The following is a 26,965-nucleotide window of genomic DNA, read 5'->3' on the forward strand; positions in this document are numbered from 1 at the left end:
AGAGAGAGAGAGAGAGAGAGAGAGAGAGAGAGAGAGAGAGAGAGAGAGAGAGAGAGAGAGAGAGAGCTGGGAGATTCTTGAGGACAACAGCTCATTTTTGGTGGGTGTTGTCATATCTGCTCATCCTCAAAGAAGAGTGGAAACACACACACAAAAACACACACTCAGCCTTTACCAACCCAACAAAAAAAAAACAAATATCAGATTTATGATAACAAATAAGGAAATATTCCCAGCACACAGTCTTCATGGGCTCAGAGGGAATAAATCAAACCGTTGCTCGTGGCAAAAAGAAGGATGAAAAGGTTCAGGACAAAGAGAGGACAGGACAGAGTGTGGAGTGATATCTGAGTGACCACACCACCCTCCACTGCTGCAGCGTCCCACTCCTCCTCCCGACATGATTCAGCCACACTCTCTGCATCACAATTATGCCACACAGCCACAGAATACTTTCATTCATTATGCTACGATCCACACAGGTAGATTGATTTGTTTTAGAGGAATATTTCTGGTCATGAATTAGTCATTCATCCTTCAAGTTCTTCTCTCCGATTCAAAAACTGTTCATTGTTTGGCTTAAAGTAGACATATCCTGCTTTTAAATCCTTCTTTTTCACATTTAAATCCTTCAGCTGTGGTTTAGATAAAAGTGGAATTGCAATGATTTGGTCTGATTTCCTCCTTACTGTAGCTCCAAAAAGCCCATCTTTCATGCCTGTTCTGAGGTGTGTGTCAGATCAACTCATTTATGTGCTGTCTCTTTAAAAGCAAAAGAGGCACTTCAGACCCTCCTCCACCCCGTTCAACCATCTTTGTAGTTTGATAGCAGAGATACTGTATGACTATTTTGCACAGAAACATTTTATTTACAAATTGGTTAAATAATGTCAACAAGGGAAGGCTTGTCCATTCTGGTTATAGCTAGAAAATAAAAATGGCGGATTTGCTATTTTATCCGGAAGTCCATGAACTTGTTTAGCAGTTCCACAGCAAAAACTGTGATGCTATTGTTCAATAATAGGGAAAAGAAAAAACTGAATAGACTCAAACAGAATACTAAGATATCATTGTAGCATCAGGAGACTAAATTAAATTTTTTATACAAAATGTATTTAACAGCTAAGAAAGTGTATTTTGTATGATATGTCCCCTTTAAAAACAAGACAAAATAATAAAAAAGACACTTTAGTTTGGAGACGCCTCAGGATATTCTCAGGGCAAAGTCTTCGAGTTCACAGAGATTTAAGACATTTCCATCCTTAACTTTTGTTTCCCCCAAGAAATTTCGTAAACTCCATAAAGTTCTGCAAGCTTCATAAAAAAGCCTGTCACAATACAGCAACAAACCAGAGGTCGACAGCTTTTTAAATGCCGATGCTGATACAATTATTTTGACATCAGTCTAACCGATCCCTGATATGTGCTGCCTGTTTTTTTGGGCCAATTATTGAGGCTGAAATTGCTTTTTCTTCCTTCATTTACGTGATAAAAACGACACAATGATAAAAATATTACACAAGTATCAATTTAAACAAAAAAGAAACATTAACAAAACAAACTAAATATATTAGCAATGCATTGTAATGTAGAACATTCAAACATATAACAATAAAACAAACACTCTTAAGTGAAATTTGTTTGTTTTTGTTGGTGAACACATTCATCGGCTCATGCTGATACAAAACCCCACAAATATCAGCTGGTCGATGTATCAGTCGACCTCTACAACAAACAGTAAACATTAAAGCAGTTCCCCAACACCTTGAGAAAATGAACATCAAACTAATGTTCAAACTGAAGAAGCCAGATTTAATTTGCATGCAGAAAAGCAGAGTCTCGCACAGATTAAAAATTGTGTTTGTAAAAACTGGGATCAGTTCCCACACGAACCAGTTGTTTCTGCCAAAAAAAAAACTGATTTCCAAACAACATAGAAGTGTTTGTGTTCCTAAGCAGACGGTATGATTCAAGGATGCAGAGACACGGATCACAGATGTGTCACTCATAAAATCTACCGTTTTTATGCTAATTTATATCTGCTGTTTGACCCCCAACAGATTGTTGTGCTAACAGTGAAGGACAGAATAAACAAACGTTGTGAAAGGCCTGATGAGCTGTCAGTGATTTACATTTAAAATATGAGCAAAATGACAAACTTTAAAACTGTAAAATGTGAAAATATAAAGTGATCTCATTAAGTTAAAAGTGTTTATATTTTCAACAAAGCCAATCCAGGGTCAAAATATCGCTGAGTCAATGCAAGACATTTCTCACAAAATAATCCTAGAAATAAAGGAGATAATTTGATAATTTAAAAAATAATGCAAAACAATGATATAAATCAAAGAGTTAAAACATGAGTAGGAATGTGGTCCAGTCCCAGGATCTCCGTCCTGCCACTACCCAGCACCAAACACAGACCGGTTCTATTTTTAGCAGGAGCCTAAAGCAGCTCAGACAAGCAGAAAACATAAAAAAGCCCGATATATTTACAGAGTGGCTCAGCAAAGGCAGGAGTAAAGGAGGAGGAGGAGAAACGCAGGCAGTTATTTACAACATAAAGGTAAGCGTCAGCTTGGATTCCCAGGGAACGCCGGGAGGAGCTCCGGCTCCTCTGCTGCATTTTATTGATAAGAGGAAAAGAGGAGAAAACACTGAACGTCTATGTAAATCCTGCACATCGCTCCATCGTATACTGATCTGCAAACTTCCATTACTGCTAATAACGAGCAATGCAATAAAAGGAGAAAGTCAATACAAGCCAGTAACAACGATATCATTTCAGCGCCGACAATAATGACCTGAGAGTCACACTTCAGTGTTAAATATGTTAGTGTTATATGACGCAACGATTTCCTGAAAGACAAATAAAAGGTCTAACAAGGGCAAATACTGTAGCTTTAGTGTATTTAGGATTTATTATACAATTAGGTGCAACAGCAACATAAAAATAAGCACATTTTCACAAGAAAGACAACTTTTTTCCTTCGTGAATTGTGATATTACAGCCAATMAGTGAAATATAACATTAGTATGGGTTTTTTCCTAAAACAGCTGTTTAAATGGATCTTTATAATAAGCTGTGACGATCCTGGTGTGTGAGATACGTTAACGGATCTTCAGTTACTTGAAAGAAATAATAGGAATGATTAGCAAAAACGTGAATCTGCTCAGAAGTTATAAAGCTGCTCCTTTAAAGGCTTTAATAAAAACATCAATCTGCAAAGTGATACTTTTTTTCCACGTTAATACTAACGATACGACCAGGTCACTGTTTTATAAAGTAAGAGGGTCGTGGTTCAGAGGGAGTTCACTAGAAATACTCATTTTTTATGTAAATGTKATCTAATAAGAAGGAAACAGGAAGAGACTCTGGATTTAAGAATAATTCCTCTGAGAAAGTGTAAAAAGAAGAGAAGAAAATCCAATTTCATAATGTTATTTGGTAGCTTTTAAGCTTGACTTCCAAGTCTCTTAAAAATGGTCAGAGACTTTGAAGTGTTTTAAATATTGAAAAAGTGACAAAACAAATACACCTTTTTGTTTTTTCTTCCCTAAGTGTCTTAAGTGAGCTGAGTTTTTTTTTACTTTTTCTATTGAAAAATATGCTTGACTAATCTTTTTCACTTGTCAAATAATTTAAACAATTAAAAAAACTTCCCACTTTTAAAGCCTCCAAGTGCCTTAAGTTTTAAAATTTAGTTGAACATGTTTTGCCTGAAATCAGCTGAAATTTACTTGGTTGTAAATTAGAAAAGGCCATTCCTCCCACCATGGTGCCATAAAAAATCAGTTTATTTTTCTTTGTCAAATTCAGAACAAAGCGATGAAATAAGTGAAGCTAGCCCAACAATCAGGCCTAAAAATGGAAACATACAAACCCTGAACCCTCAGGGAAAAACTAAAATATTTAAAATCAACATCGTGCTGAAAGCTGAGAATGCAAGAAAAACTCAATTCTTTTAACACACAAACAAATGATAACTGAACACAATAATTCAAGTCAGAGTCAAAAAGAAAAACGAGGGGAAGAACAGCAAAATTAAGAGGAAGTGCTGATTGAGTGAAGCATGCCTCTGTTAAAAAGAACATTTTAAAAATCTGCCACGACTTGGAAGCAGATGGGCGGGTTAATGAGGGGAGCTCCGTGCCCGAACATGGCGCCTCGGTGTTGGGAGCTAACCGAAGAGCCCCACAGGGACCGTGTGTGTGTGTGTGTGTGTGTGTGTGTGTGTGTGTGTGTGTGNTGTGTGTGTGTGTGTGTGTGTGTGTGTGTGTGTGTGTGTGTGTGTGTGTGTGTGTGTGTGCAGGGTTTACAGTAAGAGATGTGTGCCTGAAGGATTGAAGGTTGGGAGCTAAAAATATATATAAATAAAAAGTGCATCAGTGGAGAACACCATCTGGGTGCTCGGAGCTGTGTGGACACCCAATCTTTTATCTCTGGCACACACAAGAGCGGCGCTGTTACCGGGTCCTTGAGAGGGATCTTTGAAGCAGGGATGAAGGAAGTCTTCTTCAGTCCTTTTTTGGGACTTCTCAGCTGAGAGTCTTGGTTTCACGGTGGCTGTTATGGAACGTGCAGTGAATGAAGTTTAACACGGTGTATTATGAACACTGCATGAATAATCCAGGCCTCGTGCTGCTCTGACACAACAACAGGAAGTGTTTTCACGTCCAAAGGTGAGCGGCCACCTTCAGCATTCAGGCCGGTGTAATAATCCTGCTACAATATTTATTACAGAACAATAAAGTGTTTGTAAAGGTTGCAGTTTGCGCACTTCAGCTTGCACCCACTGGATTAATAATAAATGTTGTGTAAATAAATCACAGAAACATGGATGTTCCAGCACTTTTTTTATAGATAACTTGTATGATGAAGAGGATTTTGGCTGTGTGTTCTAAGGCTTTTAACAAACTGGTAATAACTGTAGGCAAACAGACATAAGAGGGGTTTAGTTGTTCTGCTGATTCAGCAATTTTAGTCATTATTTATCACAACAGCCAGCTCACTCAGGAGACAGTACTATGACTTCTTTAGTGTTTATATTCTTCGAATTATTTCATATTTACATAAAGAAATAATAAAATCTTTTCAGTTCCTTCAGAAACATTTTTCTCTTTAAAATCTTTTGTTACTTTTAGCTTTTTGCCAGAATTTTGTTACCTTTAGCTAGTGTCTTGCTACTTTTAGCTTGTGTTTTATTACTGTTAATACTTTATTACTTGTTACTTTAGCTGCATTTACGTAGCATTTTGCTACTTTTAGCTAGTGTTTCCTTTTGTTGCAGTAGTTTTTACCGTGTTCTGGTTCTTTGAACTTAACAATTAGGCTTTAGATTTTGTTTTAGCGAAATCTTACAGCTCTCAGCTGCGTTTGCACAGAAAATTAAGTTACTTTAGTATGTAAAGATAAAAACATTGACAAGAAAACTGCAAGCAAAGCGTAACACTGGTACAATGTCACTTCCTGTCCCCTACAGGAACACTGGGCTTAACTCCAAAAGAAATAATGTAAATGGCTCCCATCTCCATCTGTTATCTATTGCATTCTCTCTCTCTTTTGTCAGAGTTTCCTTCGTACTTCTTTCCTCCCAGCTGAGTGATTACTTCAGTTCCCAGCTGTCTGTTCCTTCAGCTCGCTCCGTATTTGTTCAGCTGCTAATGTAGTCTCTTTCTCGCTACTGAAATGAGATGATACGGTGGCGGTAACTCCGGTACTTTAGTCTCTCTCCTCCTTCCACTGCATCGCTTCAATAAAGCTGCTGTGAATTGGTTCAGCCTGTCTGTTTAATTGCTTTCCTCCTTCATGAAGGCTCCCCTGCTGGTCCAGACACACAAAACTCAAACAGGATTGTAGTGATATGTGCAGCTGTGGTGTTTTATTTTGGACAGAAGACGGCACTCCGCACCAATAACAATCGACAAACCTGTTCACCTGTAGCAGGAACTTAGAAAATATTTAAAATAAAACCACTATGCAGGGTTCAAAATGTGAAACAAGTGTTAGAAACTAGTCTTAAAAAACAGTTAACCATCTGTTCTGTCATTTAACGCTCCAAGAACTGGTCTGACTGTTTGTCTGAGTCCATATCACCTCACAGGAGTTCTCCATCAGGCTCGTCATCCTTCCTGGTCCCAGCAACTCAACTGGATCCATCTTTATTGGTATGTGCCTTGGAGGACAGCTGGACCTCCTCATCTCTGTATAAATCTCCATCTGAGGCAGACAGCAGCGACTCTGACCTCATTATTGCTGGTAACAAGCRTTATCATCACCATTTGGGCTGAGGATTTATCTCCTCGTGTCCTTCTGCCCTCACTTCCTCTTCTCGCAGACGTAGAAACTCCTGCACTGAAGCCGGAGCGCCGCAGAGCTGAAATGTTTACAGCTCAGGTTGGAGGACGAAACTGGAGTTTTGTCAGAGAACATAAATAAAATCCTTTTTTAGCCATGTTTGCAGCATCTTTATTTTATGTTTTTGCTTCCAGCTCAGTTGTCAGCCATGCTGGCGCTATGAGTGAACAGTTTGTTTTTTTAAGTTTAGCTTGAAAAGTCGTTCCCAAATAAAACCTCACATAGTAGTCCTGTGTATTTGTGTTGAGCTTTTTTTTATTCAAACATACAGAATGTAATAATAAATGCCAGGGGTTAGGGAAATTAACCTCCTGCAGCCTCCTTGCACTYTCTGTAAATATTTTGTCTTAGGAATTAGCAAAGCTAATCTTGGGAAAATATAATGCCTTATATCACGACAGATGGTGTGACGGTAGAAAAATAAAACTTTACTGAAATGAGAAGCAACAACACACATCAACACAAAAATCTGTTTAGTTTAGATTCTCATTTTATCCTGTTTAGTGTAAAGGTGTATTCCAGCTATTACTGGTTAAAAAGGCAGGGTACAAGCAACCACACCAAAGTGACTCAAACCAGAGATCCTGTCTCAGTGTTTCCCCTAGGAAATTGGTCTTGGCGGGGGGGGCTACTTATTTAATATAAACATAAATTTACGTGACACCTGCAATTATGGTAATAAATTTACACATACTGTACATGAATATTTCATTGCCCAACTACATCCTAGTTAAGGACTCATGATAATTATCAATAAAATTATTATTGATAATAAATGATCAGAACTGTGTGCAGCTGATGATCTGAGTCCAGAGTTCTCAGTTTGAAACCTTCTGGAGCTCTTCTGTGTGACTCCAGGTGTGACAGAGTGTGGATGGTTGATTGTCTCTTTTGTGTCCCTGATGGAGACTGGAGACCTGTCCAGGTGTCTCTGGTGAACTGGAGACCTGTCCAGGTGTCTCTGGTGAACTGGAGACCTGTCAAGGTCACCCAAAGGCAGCAAGGACAGGTTCCAGCCCCACCCTCAATTCTGAAGTTGTGCAATCAGAGCCAATTAAATAATTACCTAACATGTCTGTTTAGTTCAGTGTTTACATTTTAATCTGCCTCTGGCCGGCTGCTCCGGTGCAGTGTTTTATTTACAGGAGGTGGAAACGAGTGGTATCATTCTAAAAGCTTACATGGATCCGCTCACCTCGACCTCGCTGAGGTAGAAGTCAGATGAAATATGACACGAGCATTCAGACTGAGGTYGCTTTGACAAACATCAGATATTGATCCGATTTAGTGCCACATAACAATCGGATCTGTCACGTTCAGACTGTTATGAAAAAATCCAATATGTGTCACATTTGAACCCTCAAGCGCTCAGAAAAAAAATCTAATGTTTCTCGGCAGCAGACCTGATTGCTTCACCAAACACAAAACAATCTGTTCACACAGACTGAATTTATCTCTGAGGATTACAAAAAAATAAAACTCGTTGGTGGTTGCACATTTTGTACTGTATGCTGTAGCTGTGTGTAATAAATGGTGAAAGAAAACCTGCAGTAAAGGGAAAACTTGGTGTTTCAGGTGAAAGTAGCACCTGCACAGCGTCGCCGGCGTCAACACAGAGAGTTTGTTGTGCACGTCAGCAGCAGGCGAGCTCCCTGTCAGAGTGTGAATATCATTAATTAAAACCGCTGTCTGCTGTTTATTTATTCATTCAGCTCTGCGGTTCACTCACTCACACTACAGTTAAACTGTTTTAATATTTCTGACAGTTTGTGTACCGCGGGCCGAGAACAAACAGGAGCTGTGATCCAGTCGGATCCTGATGCGTCAGGACGTCCCGAAACCCCCGTCTCCACAAATCTACACGAAACAACGTAAAAATTACTTTTAGGTTCTAGGAGAGATGATCATAACAGTATCAGACAACTGCACACATAAATGCTTTAATAATTACAAATAAGTTGTTTATCTGTTGCTGTAGCAGCCAGTTCCGCACAAATCTTTAAAGTCTCTTGTCTAAAATGAAGTTTTATGCTTTAGAGCAGCAACAACATGGCTCTATTCCCATTTTCAGGGTACATTAATGACACCTGTACGTGTGTGTTCAGGTGTGTGTTTTATATTGAGTTTATGTCAAAGCCCATCAGAAAAACCCCTCTTCTTGTGTTTGCACTGAACCCTGAGCAGATCCTTCAGTAAACAGTCCCTCAGCTTCTACCCTCTGTATTTCTGTCCTCTTTCATCTTTCACTTTTTTATAATAATAATAATAWTATTATTATTATTATTATTATTATTAKTAKTAKTAKTAGTAGTAGTAGTAGTAGTAGTAGTAGTAGTAGTAGTACTGTCCCTGGTTCATCTTAGCTGAATTTTTTGCCTTTATTTTTTAAAGAACACAACTTTCTGTTCATCTGCTGTAAATTGATTTTTAGGTCCTAAAAAAGTGTATTTTGCATAATATAACCCCTTTAAAACAATATATTTTTATTTAATAACATTGATTAAGTAACAAATCTTGACTGAAAGCAGGTCAGGTTACCCGTCTCAGAATAAAAATATATATATATTAAAGCCAAAAAAACTAAAATATATTTCAAAACATTTTTTTATCCACATGGAAACAAGTTCTCTTAATGCGCTGGACTTTTTTCCTGAACTTAATAGATGAGATTTAACATGTTTTTGATGGATCAACACACTGTGGAAGAATTTGACCTTTCCTGGCACTTTTGGTACCGAGGAATTATTATATGACTAAAAAAAATCTTGGAAATGTATCGTTTTCTACCCCTCACCATGATAATTGGTAATTTCAAATGAATTAAGACGTTTTGTCTTAAAATCACATACTTTTCTGGTAATCTAACCATCCCAACCATTAACCATCTCGGTTTTTGATTATATTGTTTTCTATCTGGAGTAAAAAAAAAGCAGGCTTAAGAAAGTTTGAATGTTTGTTACCAGGAGGTGCATCATCTGGCCTGTCTGCCTCATTAGCCCACCCTCAGCTCCCCGTAGAGTCAGGAAATAACCCTCGGAGGAGGGCTGGATGAATGAGAGTGGCATGAATGATATGTGTTTGTGTGCTTCGGCATGTGTTGCAAAAAACGYGGCTAAAAATAAACATGGAGGAAGAACATTAGGAGGTGATGAACATGAAAAGGCAGCGAACGAAAACCACAAATGAGCAAATATTAAATAAAAAGCTGTTTTTTCTTATCTAATTAATTGTGCCACATACTCCTCACAGAAAGGTCAAACGCAGACGCACACAAGGACAAATAATTAAATATGAATGCAGTGTTTATAATGCAGAATCTGATACACGCATACATCATTCACTGAGGAAGACTCTTATTTAACGTGTGTGAACGGCAGTCAAAATGTTGAATACAATCAAGACAAGTCTCTATCAAAATGCTCTTATTATAATCAGGAGCTGCTTTGAAAAATATGCATTTTTTCTCCCAATTTTTAGTCTTCAACTCCTTCAGTCTCAGCCCAGTTCAATACCTTAAAGAGGCTGCAACACATTTTGCCTTCCATTCTTTTCCATTTATCTCTTTTTACCTGAACTCCTTACCATTTCTTGAACTATTGCTGATAATGACAAATCAATATCAGCTTCCCTTCTCAACCCTTCCTCTCCAACTCTTCCCTCTCATCCAAACCACCTTTGTTTTTGTTGCAGTCAGAGAGAAATGTCTTTTCTCTGCGGGCCATGAACGTGCATCATCACGCGGTCCGTTCCCACAGGAATAAGCAAGTCAGCGGATTTAATCTTGGAGAGGAGGGGCCCTTTCAGGGATCTCCAGTCAGACTCCAAGGACAATTCATTATCACAGTCGGAGCACAGAAGGGCCCGATGGGAGGTTGGCCGAAGTGATGGACTGGAGGGAAAACAGTTCGATAATCTGGAGTTTTGATTCCCTCGACCGTGCCGAAGCAGGGAGTGGGGAGAAATGTCAAGGGCATCACGTAAGCAATCAACTTCCCTTCCTTGTCCTTCAAATCCACTGAGAGCTGCCGCAGATAATCAGCCTTCGTGTCCACCGGGCGAATGTGAGCTGACGTGGGGCCTGAACAACAACAACAGTTTGGTTTCTGCAGTTTTAACTTGACGTTATCCCCAAGGTGCAGTTTTAGAGACACTCTGGATTGAGACCCTGAGGCTCTGGAGTAATCATGTTGGCTGTTTCAGCGACCTCTTTTAAGTCCCTGTCTCAGACTGAATCGTAAACAAGGTTTATCTGATTTCACTTGTTMAAAGTATAAATTTAAATTTGTAACCCCGTTGCTGTATTTTTCTTGACCGCCTTCAAAAACATAAAGGTGGATATAAAATTCTGCAGCTCTCTGTCATCGTAATGTCATGAGCCACTGATTTTAATGAAACTCTCAGGAAGTAATCAATGGGTGAACAGGGTGAGTCCAAAAGTAAAGGGAAAATGAAATATCTGAATACCCCCAGGAAGGAATGGGTGAGGGGACCTACCTTTCACACTACGTTCAGAACATTTCCACTATCTTAAAAGCTGCTATATTGGACCAAGGGCAAGATTTTCCAATGGGAAGGGGATCATGTAGGATATCAAAGAAGAAAAATATAACAGGCAATGTTCCCAGTTGTTGTTGCTACTTTTTGTGTTGCTGACCTTTGAACCACAAGAGAAAAAGCAAATCTGATTGCAACAATTCATTTCTGAGCCTTTGATGTGCTAAAGTTCTGAAACATTCCAGCACTTTCAGGACCTTGGACAGTTCCTTCAGTTCTTCACGCTGTCCAAAGTCCTAAAGGCTTCAAGCACTTTCAGGACCTTGGAACGTTCCTCCAGCCCTTCACACGGTCTAAAGTCCTGAAACATTCCAGCACTTTCAGGACCTTGGACAGTTCCTTCAGTCCTTCATGCTGTCCAAAGTCCTAAAGGCTTCAAGCACTTACAGGACCTTGGAACGTTCCTCCAGCCCTTCACACTGTCTAAAGTCCTGAAACATTCCAGCACTTTCAGGACCTTGGACAGTTCCTTCAGGCTTTCACACAGTCCAAGGTCCTGAACCCTTCAAGCACTTTCAGGACCTTGGACAGTTCCTTCAGTCCTTCTCACTGACTAAAGTCCTGAAATATTCCAGCACTTTCAGGACCTTGGACAGTTCCTTCAGTCCTTCTCACTGACTAAAGTCCTGAAATATTCCAGCACTTTCAGGACCTTGGACAGTTCCTTCAGCCTTCACACTGTCCAAAATCCTGAAACATCCCAGCACTTTCAGGACCATGGACATTTAAAACTATATAAGGCAACATAAAAATGATGAACCTCAGTCTTTTTCCGCTTATTGTCTATAGTCTAATGACAATAAGCTAGAACTGGATGTGGCAGAAGCTGAAAGTCTTCTTATACATATACTTGAAGTGCTAACATCTTGTATAAACACCTTCATTTTCCAAATGTGACCAAACATACTAAAGCTCATCTTAATTTTTAATCTATTTTACTTGGAAACCAGATGATTTATTGCCCTGTCAGTTTTATTTTGTCTCCAAAGTTAACCAACTGTCTCAGAGTAATTCAAGAGAAAAAGACTTATATAAACCATGACCTGATATGTCATTGAGCCTGTTGTTCACTGCCTACATTAAACTACTAAAACTGGTACTTTTTGTGCATATTTTTGCATACTGCATAGTTTCTGAGCCAAAGTATAATTTCTGCATTTTTCTTTCTATGAGAAATCTGGACTCTTTCATTTGCTTTTTGTATGATATTTCTAAAAAAGTGTAAACTTCTCCATCCATGTGTACGTTGACCAATGTGTGTGAGTGTGTGTGTGTGTGTGTTGGGAGGGGGCGGTAGTGGCATCTGAAGTGATAAAAGAGTAGTAATTGGCCAATCATGTTGCAATCAAGGGCTTTTCTCTGGTCGACTGCTGAAGAGAGTTCAAAAGCTGCGGCCGTTCCAACAGCAGCAGCTTTGTTGAGCTCAGAACACACACGTGCACGCACACACACACACACACACACACACACACACACACACACACACACACACACACACACACACACACACACACACACACAGAGCAGCGCACTGAGTGCGATTGGCTTAAACAGATAGAAAAATCATAATCCTCCAATCCAATAATGCTCTCATTATGAAATGGAGCAGTTTCGGTGTGAGGTGAAAGGTCAACATGTGTGAGACGATCATTGAGGCCGGAGGGTTCATCTGAATGAAGATGCTCGCTCTGAAGAYGGAGGGAGTGTGAATCAGCGTCGACTCATGTCACGGTTTGTTATTAGGTTTTTACGCTCCAGACTGACGTGCTTTTAGGAGGATGAGAAGAAACGGTGAAGAAGATGGAGGACCTCATTGTGAGTCAGAAAAACGGATAGAATCTAATTCTTAATGGATAAATTAAACCTCTCAATTGTATTGTTTTCAGAGCTGAAGGTTGAATATTTAAAACCGCTGATGAAAAAAAGAACTATTCTGCTTTTATCTGTGAAAGGAGAAGTTAAAGGTGAAGAGGTCACAGCTGCAGGATGATGAAGTCGGGATCTATGGTCTCTGGAGGACTTTAGTGGGAGTTTGACCGTTTGACCTCAAACTAATGAACTCAGCAACTAATGAAGATCCTCGATGGGTTTCCTCATCAAACCCCCTCCCTTCACGCTGGAAATACAACAACTGCAACCCCATGAATTGTCAAGGTATACCTAAAGCAGAGAACACATCCATTAATCTAAAAGATGAGGTTGAATTATCTCTCTAATATCAAGTGAATTAAAGCCAGGATTATTTATGACAGATTTTCTATATCAGAGGGCTTCAAACTTTTTTTTTTACATCTCAGAGCTTGTAGGACACATAAAACAATAAATACAATTTGTGACTTCTCTGCAAGTGTCCACTTGTCCCCCACCTCCCCCGTCATATCACTTGAGTATGTACTGTGGCTCTTTTGTGAAAAGTACGAATTTAAGAGTCAAGCTATACATGTAAACATTTGAACGTGTTTGGTATGATGCTAGATAAGCTGAGGTTTTTTATTGGAATCTTTCTGGAAAAAATGGCAATACAGTATATCACCTTGCTTACAGTATCACAATATATTGTGATATATCGTATCATTGAGATATGTATATGACCAAAGTCTTGCCGTGACTCAGCCCTATGGTTATTGATTTCGTCCCTACGTGTTGATTTAATTAGCCTACTACATCACAGGACCTGCAGTCAGTGTGACTATTGCACACACAAAAATTGCAATGAAGATTCTCAAACTGTATATTGTGCAGCTTTACTAAATTATACTATGACTGGACAATAATTGGAAGTTATTGCAACTCAATATTGTGCTCAGTGACACCGCAATGGCATTAAATTTGACATAACATGCAGCTCTTCTACATTATCACCCGTCGCTGAAAGGCTAAGGTATATGGTGACAGTTTTGCCCACGTGGTCCCGTGTCTGTTGTCAAAATATTTGTCTTCTTTGAAAACCAAAAGAACATCAGAGTCACATTTTGCTGCCATTTTTCAAAACAGAGTTAAGAAAACATTATTGTAACTTTTACTTGAAAGAGTTTGCATCAAGTTTTAGTTATGTTTTTCCCCTCATTTAAAAAACATGACACGCGCAGCTTATCTGAGCATGTGCTGTAACGGCATCCTCCGGTGTGTGTGTGCGTGAGAGAGGCACTCCCCTGGCCAGAGTGTGTTCCTGCTAAAACCCATCTGTGAATTCACACGACTTATTCGCTGCGATCTGAGAGCAGACGTGCAGCTCGTTCCCTCCCGCTTACATGGCCGTCTGTGTTGATCCTTACTAAAAAGTATTCTGGGCGTCCCCCCTCCATGTTGGAAAGCAGTTCGCTTTAATCTGCTTCCATTAGAGCTAATGTTGCATAAAAAATGTTCATATTAGCTGCTGACTCGTTTGGTTACTTCAAGGTCAGAAACAGACAGAAATGTTGGTGTGATGATGCTTTTTAAACCACAAACATGCAGCWAGTTGTGATTTTCATGCATAAAATGGAGTTATTTAAAGCGTGAAAATTCACCTTGCATCAGTAATCAGTTTAAGGTAAAGAAACATTTAAAGAATGAGCCTATTTCACAGCTGACATGCATTTAATCCTTAGTTTCTGTCATCTCAAGTGAAGTTATTCAAAATCATAGAAATGATATAATGAAAACTTTTACTTTTAACACTTTAGTTTATTTTAAATCCAGTATTACACTCATACTTAGTAGCAGCAAACACCAGACACAAATTGGTTAGTAAACAAATTAACTTAAATTAGAAGAACACACATCTAAACTRTTTGTCAATGTGCCAATCTTCTTCGTTTTCTGTCAAAATTGTCTGAAAAAGACATATTGTCGACAGCAGAAAAAGCTTTAAAAAAATCATACTGATGATGTTAGTGACAACTATCTGCCCCCAAAACACTGCTTTTCAATTTCTCTCTGATGCGCTGCATTAAATATCAAACAGGAGCTCCAAGCTACTAAATCTGAAATCTCTAAATGATTCACACAAAGCAACTGTCGCGTCTCGCTGTCCTAGTTTGTAGGGAATCCATGAAAGCGTCCCCCCCACATCCAAAAATAGACGTCTAATTGAAAAAAAAATAGACGACGGTGAAGCCGATGCACAACCCTGATTGCTTTTAAATGTTTAGATCTTCCTTTTAAATGACACGAGCAATAATAACTAATTAATCCTGCATTCCACCACCCAACGTGGGGCGCCGACACATTTCAGCTGAGGTCGTTATTTAAATTACGAAAAAATATGGGAGGTTAGCGTCTGACGCTAAGTTGAACTAATTAAATTCGACGTGTTTCTTTTATAGAGGCTTTAAAAAAACGGTACGTACTCCTTAACGTCTGGGTCTGAGACTATCCTTGGAAAAAAAAGAGAGAAAGTAATAAAGTTTTAAATAGATCATAAATTACAAAACAGACGTATTCCAGCTGGACTCGATGTTTATTTTTACAGGGTCGTCCTAAAACAGCCAAATCAGAAGGATACGGATGAGAACAGGGGGAACGAGATATTTAATGAAATTCTCTTTTCATTAAACTTAATAAACTCCAGGATTCTGCAGCGTCAGTCTGACATGATGTGTGCTCTTTTATTACCTGAGTGTAACTCACTTTCTGGCTACTGCCTAAAGACAAAAAATAAAAATAAAAAACACAGATCAGCAGTTTTATTTTCCTACCACTAGATGTTTAAACTAGACTAAGTTCTAAATTACACTTTTATGTTTAACTTTTCATTCCAGTGGTTCCCAAACTTTTTAGCTTCGAAATCACAAAATAAAAAGTGGCCAAATCTGATAAAAAATTCAAACTAGATTTAAATAAAAGCATTCTTTGAAGCCTCCTTTCATGGCAGATCAAGTTTAAAGGGAAAGGATGACATTTTAGCTGTTTTATTTAATCGTTGGGGGGTGGGGGGGAGCAAAGCTACAACCTGATCATCATCATCATCATCGTTTATTTATAAAGCACAATAAAAACCAAAGTGCTGTACAGGAGCGTCAAATAAAAACAATGAACAAAGTACAGTAATAAAATGAACAATAAAATCAAACAAAACAGCAAAGGCTGGCCTAATGATCCTGCTCTTCAGACTCAAATGCTTGTTTAAACAGATGAGTTTTCAACAGAGACTTAAACTAATTTAGAGACCCAGCAGACCTCACAGACAGTGGGAGATTGTTCCTGATCAAACTTTAAATTAGCAAGTTTTACATTTATTGATCTAAAGACACTTTTGTGTTTAATAATGCTGATTAAATTCTTTAATCATTAGGTTTAACCTTGTTAATGATGTGATGCACAATCCCATCAATCATACTTTAGCTTCAAGCAAGTTTTTTGCTATCTTTAGCCTATTTACCATCTTCACATTATCTTAGCTTCAAGCTAGTCTTTTACCACTTTTAGCTTCTACCCAGTCATTTGCTACTTTGAGCTTCTATGTAGCCTTTTTATATTTTTAGCTTTCATACCGCCATGTCTTTTTTAGTTTTTGGTCAGTAGTCTCCTATTTTTATATTCCAGCAACCCTTTTGATATTCTAGCTTGTGTTTTGCTACTCTTAGCTTTGATAAAGCCTTTTCATGCCTTTACCTTCTTGTTAGCCCTTTGCTACTTTTAGCTTCTAGTCAGCCTTTTGCTACTTTTAGTTTCTATACGACTGTTTCACAATTTAGTTTCTTGTCAGTCTTCTACTACTTTTAGCTTCTGGCTAGCCTTTTGATATTTGTGCTACTTTTAGTTTTTAGTCTCACTTTCGCTACTTTTTACTTCTATCAAGTATTTTGTCCTTTTTAGCTATCCGTATTCTACTTTAAGCTTTGAATTTATTTCTTTTAGCTTTAATGACTCATTTTCAGCTTCTTCAGCAGCGTTATTTTTACAGAAAATGTATGTTTTCTAGTTCACTGTGTTTTCTGTTATGGTTTATTTGTCAGGATAATCTCAATAGGAGGCTGTGGGTAGATTAACGTAAAGATAATCCAGATAAAAGTTAAGTTTTCTTTCTGGACCCTGCTTTTGTTTTTTATTTTACCAGTTTTCTTGGAAATATCACTTTCCCCCTCAGCATGCCTTCCTTTCATCTTCCCCTCTGCTTCACCACATTAATCTCTCATTAACAGGCTCCTCCCCTTTTCTTCTCCATCCTGGCCTTTATTAGCCACAAACAACCGGTGACAAAAGGCCTGTATTTTTCAGCTGAGGTGTCCTCAGACAAACAAGGAGCAGCCATTTAAGGGGCAGCAGCACAGAGCGTCAGAACAGAGCCCGCAGAGGGAGGAATAATGGGCTCAAATAGAGGATAACACACCACAAAGACAGAGGAAGGAAGAGTTCACGTGAGGGATGTGCAGAGAATGCTGCGAACGTACACCGGAGGAAGGGTTGTTGAATGTTGTCTGGATCTGGAGTGAGTCAGAGCACCATGCTGAATAATAATGACTCAACACACATTAAGATGTCACTATTTCAATGAAGACCGAGGCAGCGTGTAGGAGGACATATTAGCCCCTTCTACCCCCAGAGTCCTTTTCAAACCTCTGTCTGGGTGAGGGTCGGGAAAAACTACTGCAAAAAGACACCAGATGAGGYGGATGAACAAACAAGCGCACTCTCTGCAGCGGCTCAGAGGCGTATTCATTGGTCTCCATTTTATTCTCAACGGCAGAAGAAGTCAGTCGCAAATCTGCACTTAATTTGAAGTTTCTAATGAAGGTGTGGAGATCTAACCACTCACTTTCGCTCAAACTGTGCACCTTGATTACAGAGTGCCCTCCATTACCGGGAGGTCAAATTATTCAATACCGCTCTTTCATCTGAATGCAATCATTCTGCTGGTCACTATAATAAAAAAAGCTCAACTCTGCCCTCGGTTCACTTAACTCAGCCATAACAGCTCATTGACAGAGGTGTAGAAGTCGCCATCATATTTGGCTCTTTGTTCCCCATTTAAGCAGTTTGTTTGATAAAAGTGAATTATTTTTTCCTTCCTGTTTCAGTTGGTTATTACTACCACAACAAATTTTATTTAAATATCTGTAAAATCTCAAATCACATAGCTATGGCAGCCATCTTGAATGGAGTTGTTTCCAAAAGTTAATTAGGTGTAGAAATAAATTAACTGATTATTTCCCGAGAGTTTCATTAAAATCTGCCCACTGGTTCCTGAGACATTTGGCTAGTGATACAAACAAAGGAACAGGTGGTGTGCAATAAAACCTAGGAGGTGTACAAACATGAAACTTCAGAACAGCGTAAAGGACAGAACTAATGTAAAATATCCACGGCAAGATAATCATTGACAAAGAGAACACAGAACATCATTTGTCCCCATCCTCCCACCAATTATCCCCATCAGCCTTCCTGACAGCAGCCCCTGAACGGCCTAATCTCTCCTAACAAATTAGCTCCGTCTCTCATCTCCTCTTCCCAAATGTACCCGATGTCCTTAAACGTCACGTAGAAGCATCGCCTATTCATAACCGCAGCATCAAGGTCTTTGATAATGGAGCGAAGCGGCGGCCGAGGAGGAGAATAGTCTCTGAGAAATGTGAAACGAGGGGAGGTGGAAAGCCGGCGATGGGGTTTCGATCTCAGGTTCCCAGCTGACCCTGAGCTATCAGAGCCATTGATTGGCTCGTGTAATTCTGCTCTGATTTGGCTCGGCCAATCAATGAGCTGCAGGCCGACCCTCTGTGAGCGGGCAGCCATTAAACTACAAGAGAAAAAAGCTTTGGTTTGAGCATACAGTCCACTGAGGAGAAACTTCTTTCCTTATAGTCGCTTTCACTTTTTTCCCCAAAAACAATTTTTTATAGAAAATGAGATTGCAACACAAAAATGTTTGTTTTGAAGAAAAAAAGCAGTTAATCTAACAAATTATTTCCTTTAAAAAGGAAAAAATCTATATATTGTCAAATAAAAGTTTACATCACAATCCTCCATTACATTCAAAGTACTTAGAGCTGAAGTTTAATGCAGGGATAATATGATTAAAGCCATAGGAGCTGTTAAAATATGTAATATTTCAGTATTTTTGGTTTGAATTTTTATGCAGACACTGTGTTCAGATGTAAACAAACGACTGCTGATTTTAAACATTTATTACGAAATATTATGGCAGACTTTTGGTAGCGAATGATGCATATTTACTGGTTTGAAGTTTCTGGGTTACAGTTAGGCTGGAGCATCAGAGCATGGACAAGATTTTTACAAAGGAGTCATATGTGACCTTTGACGTTCTGAGCTTGAACTTGTTTAATGATCATCCTTGACTCACGAGGTGTCCAGCTGTGCAGTTTGACATTTCAGGGACGGACGGATGGATGGATGGATGGATGGATGGATGGATGGATGGATGGATGGATGGATGGATGGATGGATGGATGGATGGATGGATGGATGATACTGTATATAGCTGGATATATAGATGGATGGATGGATGGATGGATGGATGGATGGATGGATGGATGGATGGATGGATGGATGGATGGATGGATGATACTGTATTTAGCTGGATATATAGATGGATGGATGGATGGATGGATGGATGGATGGATGGATGGATGGATGGATGGATGGATGGATGGATGGATGGATGGACAGATATATACATGGATGGATGGATGAATGGATGGATGATATGTAGCTGGATATATAGCTGGATATATATAGATGGATGGATGGATGGATGGATGGATGGATGGATGGATGGATGGATGGATAGAATGCATTAATACTTCTGGAGTCATCCCTCAGTCAAACCTAGAAACAGAATCTTTACAGATTAAGTTCTTTACGCTGCAGATAAATGTCAATAAATCAGTAAATCAAAGTAAAACCATCCTAACATCACCTGTTCTCCTGCYGAAAGCTGACAGAACACCATGAGCACAAACAGGAACCACTGACGTTTTAATTTGGCTCTCTGTAATGACACTAACACACCAGAACAAGATTATGAGAATCCTCGGTGTGATTCAGACGAAATATGAGCTCCGAGTGATAACGTGAAATTAAAACATAACAGACGGCGCATTAAGGCTCCTCAAAACACTTTTCCAGTCATTGCACTGACAAGCTAAACGGTAAATAAACTTCATTTATGTAGCAACATTCACTTATTCATTACAGAGCTTATTAGTCTTACAACACGTACAATCACATGTCGATAAATGCATCTGAGGCTAAACAGAGTTCACATCCTGCTGAGCTACGGTCACCCCTCCACACGTCTGTGATTACAACATAAAGCCACTTTATTCTCCATTTAATTTAACCATTTGTTTTTTTTAAACACCAGATCCCATCACAGATAATGGAATACATCAGGCTGGAGAGTTTTATGGTGTGTGCTGGAGCCCCAGCTCTCCCGCCTCTTGAAAACACAAACACACAGAGCGAGAGGGAGCCGAGAAACGAGGGGAAAACAAGATGTTTCCTCAGGGATCATCACTAAAAATCTCTGCCTACTACAGTTAGCAGATCCAAGCCATGGCAGTGTGTGGGATCGCTCGCTCCTTCAGCTTCTGTCCCCACTGGCATCTGCAGCTTGGTTCAGATCAGATGTGAGCCAGCAGACACTCAGACGCAGCTGTGCCGTCACACCATCAGCAACAGAAACACATAAACCTAAATCAGAGTCATTTATCTGTTTTTCTTTATTACGCCCTTCATATTACACTAATTATCCTTACTGCTATTTATTTTATTGATATTACTTCCAACAGCACCAAACACAGATGGTTATTTTACCAACAAAAACTGTCATATAGTTAGTTATTCGTGTTAACATTTTGATTTTTAGTGCTTTACAGCTCAAGTTTCTTTTATATTAATGTAAAAGCTGAGATTTAAGACAAGCGGACCAGAAAATCTATTTAAGATGTGCTAAATTCAAGTATTAGTTTCAACAGTTTGTCTGCAGCTTCYTTATGGTTAGAATTTAGTCAAAAGTTGCAATAAAACATGCCAGGTAGATGTGGGAACCTCAAAATTAAATTACAAATCAACAATTAGCATTTATGCTAACATTGAAAACACCATGTACATTGTGTTTATCACCAGAAATTTAAATGCAAATCAAATGTTTTATAGTAATTATTTAAGACAGTCGTGTCAAGATCATTTCACTATTACTCAGACTTGTAATATTCTGGGTTCAGAAAAGAAAAGATGCAACTGGTTTCTACTAAAAGAATCTACGGTAGCTCGAAAGGGACAAACATCAAGAGTTCAACTACTCTTTAAGTGCCTATGAAGTCAGAATTTAGTGATAAATATGAACGCATTATTGAAAAGATGACATTCATAAAATTGTAAAAAAATAAAAAACAATCTTATGTTTCTTTAGGTTATTTTGAATCATTTTCAAAGAAGGATGAAGAAAAGTAAGAGTTTGTCTATTTAAAGTCCAGGAAGTACTCCTTTGGTCAAAAAAATGTTCCAGTTAAGTAACAAAATGGTTAAAATCATCTGTGTTAGACCAAATTTCTAGTATGTTTTTTCTCCAGTTTTTGTATATGTAAGACATTTAAGTCAAGCATTTAAAGTGGAAGCACACATTAACAAATTCAGTTTCTGAGTTTTGAAAATCAATTCAGAATTTACAATGTTCTTTACTGCCAGCCATGAGTCAGAGATGCATTTCTTTCTGAGTGAAGTACAAAAGGTAAATGTCTTTGCCAAATCTCTTAAATAATAATAATAATAATAATAATAATAATAATAATAATAATAATAATAAGAATAAGAATAAGAATAAGAATAAGAATAAGAATAAGAATAATTTGTCAACCACAGTTCAAGCACGTAAGTAGCCCCTTACAAAGATCCACTTGAACCCAAATTGTTGATTTTCTGACATCCAAGTCGTGCAACAAAAAGGAGAATAGAGTAAAAGAATAAACACCACTCAGGACTAGTTGAGCCCTGCTCTTCAGGGTAAAAGTCGAGTATCTTACTCCAACTAAAAGTTATCCAAACAATCTACAAAAACTCCTGCAGCTTCCTTTTGCATTTACAATCTTTTCATATCAGAGTGATGCAAACACTGTTGATTTGTTCATCATATCGTCACCAACCTGTACGTAACTCAGAACTCACAACCAGAGCAGAATATTACTTCAGACCTTCAGTATAGATTTGAGAACAGTCAAGCCTTTTTTATCATTACATACTGTGCATCAGTGGTTCCCAACCTTTTTAGACTTCTGTGCCCCCTGAGCCATTTAGTCATACCTCTAGTACCCCTTCAGTCAAATGCAATGATGATTCTACAAAACTATAATGTACTACAACTGACTATTAAATGAAAATTATTTATTTAACCCACTAGAACATTTAATTCTCAGGCATTTTATTTTTTCAACTCAAATTAAACAAAGATAAAAATGTTGCCTGTTGTAGACAGTGTGAAGGACTGAAGGAACTGTCCAAGGTCCTGAAAATGCTGAAATTTTTCAGGATCTTGGGCAGTGTGAAGGATTGAAGGAACTGTCCAAGGTCCTGAAAGTGCAGAAATGTTTCAGGACTTTAGACCAGGCATGAGCAATCCTGGTTCTGGAGGGCCGTAGCCCTGCATGTTTTACTCGTTTCTCTGCTCCAACACACATGATATGAATGAATAGATGATCATCAGGCTTCGGCAGTATGGAGGACCAAAACTGACATAATTAGAAATAAAAGCAGAACTATATGAACCACTAAATATATATACTGAAAAGGCATCAGAGAACTTTATCTCCTGTTTTATATTTTAATTGCCTTTCATATTTATTTTTCCAGGTTAGTTTCAATAAATTAGTCTATATATTTATCACATAATTTAAATTTTACTGTTTTTTACATAATTGTTTTTCCTTTATTTGTACATGCATTTAAAGTTTAGTTTAAAACAAAGGCAAGGAGGATTACCTGTGCCTTTATTTAAAATATATATATATAATTAAATTTAAGCATTTAAGAGACACAAATGCATGTAGAAAAAAGGAAAAACTATATAAAAATATATATTTAAAAAGTGGAAAATTTAAATTATGTGTTAAAATATACAATTTATTGGAACTAAGCTGGAAAAATAAATATGAAGGTCAATTAAATTATAACAGTTGAGGTAAAGTTCTTTTTTATTTATTTGGTGCATTTTAAATGTATTTACTTATTTAGTGATTCATTTATATGTTTCTGCCTTTAATTCTAATTATGTCAGTTTTGGTCCTCTGTACAGCAGAACTTGGAAGAGGTAGTTCAGTGACTGAGTCAGGTGTATTGGAGCAGGAAAAAATGTAAAATGAAGGACTGCGGCCCTCGAGGACCAGGATTGCCCACCCCGCTTTAGACAGTGTGAAGGACTGAAGGAACTGTCCAAGGTCCTGAAAGTGCTGAACTGTTTCAGGACTTTGTACATGAAGGCAACCATTTAAAAATGAAAATATTTTTCTCTCCAGGTACATCTACCACAAAACATCAAAGCACCTTTGCAACATTACCACAAACTGACTGATTGTTGTTTTACTGTAAAAACAGACAAACATGAAGCTGTTGGACCTTAACTTACAGGCGTTGGTGACAGCAAAGCTGTTGGCTGTTTCTATGTTGTCTACATGAGGCACCAGGTTGAACGGAGCTTCCGACGCATTCGGGCTCGTGTTGTGCAGGAATATTGCCAAACGAAAGGCTGTGTATTCCTGATCAGTGTTTCTGATAAACAGACCACCTGAAAGGAAGAAAGGAAGAGAAATGTAGATTTTAAAAGATTATCTTTAGATATTTGATAAGTGATTTCCCAAGGTTGGATTGTGAAACACCAAGCGCAAACCCCCAACTAATTAACAGAAATCAAAACATCACTATAATTGTTCCAAAGAACACACACAGACAAACACAATAAACTAAAGCACCAAGTTTAGATACAAATTCAGGATGCTAATATGGAAAGAGTGTACAAAACTCAATTCAGAGGGTGATAAATGACAAAATTCCCAGAAAATCTCAAATTAAATTACATCTAAATCCAAAGCAAGGGATTTTCTGGACACTGTAGTCACTCCACATTTTGTTCCTGGTCTTGTTCTTATTTATTGTGGGGAAACACAGAGAAAAATTCACTACAACCACTATTCAGACTGTAACAAAGAGCTGTCAGAAGATTTCCTTGAACACATAAATTAATTGTATATTTCAGTGTAAAAATTACAATTTCATGACACTGAAAAATAAAATAAAAAACAGCAGACTTTGTGTATAAAATGAGCAAAAACCTTTTACTGAGGAACATTTTGAAATGTTTTATGAGAGGGATGGTTAGTTAAATGTAAGGGGATCTTGGAATTTCAAAATACACAAAATCTGAACATGACAAAATTTTGATCATCGCTATTAGAGTTAAAGTATGTGCTTTAACCAAATATCAATGAGTAAAAAAATAAATATAAAACTGATTTTCACAAGTTACCAGAAGGAAGGGGATTAACGTCAATACGGCATAAGAATATGAGTAATTTTGGGAATTTTTTCACATATTTCAGGACATAAAGACATGTTTTACAAATAAATGCAAACAGATAAGTATATTGTTATCATGTCTGATATATTTTGACTATTTTTATTATTATTGTCTGCAAGTTTAACTGGAAACAGGTGGAATGCCTTCTCCGGGTGTGTTGCTTTGGTCAGTGATGATGAAAGAAAAGRGTCGAAAAGACAACTGAATTCAAATCCGTGGGAAAATAATGTAACAAAACAAACTCAAGCAAGTTCATTAATAATTTGCTTTTGTATGATTGTGACTGTTTATGTTGTACTACTTTACCAGTTCACAATAAAAAATACAATTTATAATAACTGCTATGAGTGTTTAAAGGTCTAAAGAAACAAGTATTTTTAGTTAACTGAGATAAATGACCSAGATTACAGAAAAAAAGGCCTGATTCTCAGTAGATCAATTACCTAGACTATTTATTTCCTTCCTACCCAATAATGTTACCCACCTGTGTAAAATGTTCCAGCAGGTGTGTTTTATACGCCTCTCTGAATTTGATAACAGCGCTTTTAAAATGTTGTCGAAAAGTCATTAAAAACATCTACTGTGYTGTTTTTGTTATTTCTCTGGTAACAATCAATGTATGTGTCGATGATTTTTAAGTCATTAAATCTTGTGATTAATTAACACAATTTTTCACAATTATTTTTACATTTCTGAAGCCTACTGATACCCCAAACCCTGATTTATGATATCAAATCGAGTCAATAGACCATTATTAATGATTAATCAGTGTACTTTTTGATTCGGCTAGTTAGCAAACAAGCTAATTTAGCTTGTAAAAACAAACGCCATTGCCCAAACTAAACTACTGTCGCTGCATTTATTAAGTATTTGATAATTAACACACCATAATYGTTTTTATTAGACGAATAAAACAACTGCCACTCACCGATATGTCAATTAAATGCTATTTTAAAAGACGGGTTAAGAAAGTCACCTAGCTTCTCCGGCTAGACTAATGTTAATGCGACGTTCACGGACATCACGGACATTAGAAATTGAGTTTAATGTAGCCGCAAAAATATACATATAGATATACGATTACCTCTGGATAACTTACCGAACCGATCATTATGTGCTTACKTTAACGTTTTATTTTAGAGGATTTTCAAAAATAACTTTTACAGGGAGCTAATGGAGAGAGAAGCTGAAATATCTGGGACAAAACATTTTGATAAGGAATTCCCACTGTCTTTAAATAGCACATTACTAATGACTATTGAAGTCTGTTTAAATGGTTGATTTAAAATACAAAAACAAAGTAGGGTTGACGTTTTCAAACATGCATGATAAGAATGAAAAAGCATGCAGCCTCTGAACACAGCGAAATTAAACCGATTGCCCTTCTTTGTAGACTAAATCATCTTTACACGAGCTGTGAGGTTTATAAAAACCTCTGCAAAGGCTATCAWCTCCTCTAAGCTGTACACTGGGAACATGTCTAAAGTTTATTAGAAAAAGGCCATTTTCTTAATTAGTATTAGATGCTTACCATGTTCAGTATTGCCTATAATAACAAATATAACCAACATCCTCTGCGGTTTAAATGGGTCACATGAAGTTTTGGGAGTTTTAAAATATTCTCTCACACATTTAATTATTTGTCTTTATGTTTTATTGCTTTGGTTGGAGAAAAAAACCTATATAATTAGCTTTTGTGACCTCTAACAGGAGCAGGGTGTAAAACAACGTCCTGTGGCTAAATTCAGGTCTTTAATCATAATTATATTTACAATAAAGACACAGTTTGCTTAACATGTAAAACCATCTTTATCATACAAATAAAAAGGAAGGTAATAATATTCATCCAACATCATGATGGATCAGCCTACCTTCATTTCTGAGGTTTATGCAAGCTGAGCTCCAGAGTCATAAATCAACCTGATGTTTACGATAACTCTCTCGCTCTCTCTTATTTTTATTTTATTTTATTTTTATGTTGTTCTGTCTCTTTAAATTATTTCTTTGATGCACAGAGATCTCAGCAGAGCCAGTCATGGCTGTGCAAATGTCAGAGGTGTTAGGAGCAGTTTGTTTCACATTTCAGATTCAGACTTACGGCTATATTTCTTTAGGATGAGACAGTGTAAATGTCATTTAAAGTAAAATGCCAGTGTGTTCTTTTTCATGGCTGACCTCTTTAAAAAGAAAAAAAAGGTAAACTTCAGATTAATTAACTCTTTTTGTTGAARACTGGCCATGCAAATCCCACTTCACTCATGTTTAATTTCCACTGACATAAATATCTTAAAGCAATGTTTTAGCTTCAAAGATGTAGTCATGTCCTTAAAAAATGTATGCCCCTTTAAAGTGACTTTTGATACAAACTTTTTATAATAAATATCAATACATTTTTTAAAAAACAGTATTGATAACTTATTGCAAAATAAATTTTGCGCCACGACGGTGCAAAATTTATTGCCCCGACACGGACAAGGGCGGCACGGTGGCTCAGTTGGTAGAGCTGATGCCTCTCAGCAAGAAGGTCACCGGTTCAAATCCCGGTC

At 37.7% G+C, this 26,965-nt stretch overlaps 1 protein-coding gene across 4 annotated transcripts in view; it reads right to left on the reverse strand.

The window, feature by feature from the left end:
* Positions 1-26,965, reverse strand: part of LOC106514624 (glutamate receptor 4) — a 106,558-nt gene that overhangs the window by 73,654 nt on the left and 5,939 nt on the right. For all 4 annotated transcript variants that reach the window (XM_014003987.1, XM_014003983.1, XM_014003984.1 and 1 more), the window contains exon 2: positions 23,472-23,630. In XM_014003987.1, coding sequence (XP_013859441.1) covers positions 23,472-23,630 — 159 coding nt within the window. The remainder of the gene's footprint in view (positions 1-23,471; positions 23,631-26,965) is intronic.

The sequence above is a fragment of the Austrofundulus limnaeus genome, unplaced genomic scaffold (assembly GCF_001266775.1).
Source record: "Austrofundulus limnaeus strain Quisiro unplaced genomic scaffold, Austrofundulus_limnaeus-1.0 Scaffold21, whole genome shotgun sequence".
NCBI classification, from domain to species: Eukaryota; Metazoa; Chordata; class Actinopteri; order Cyprinodontiformes; family Rivulidae; genus Austrofundulus; species Austrofundulus limnaeus.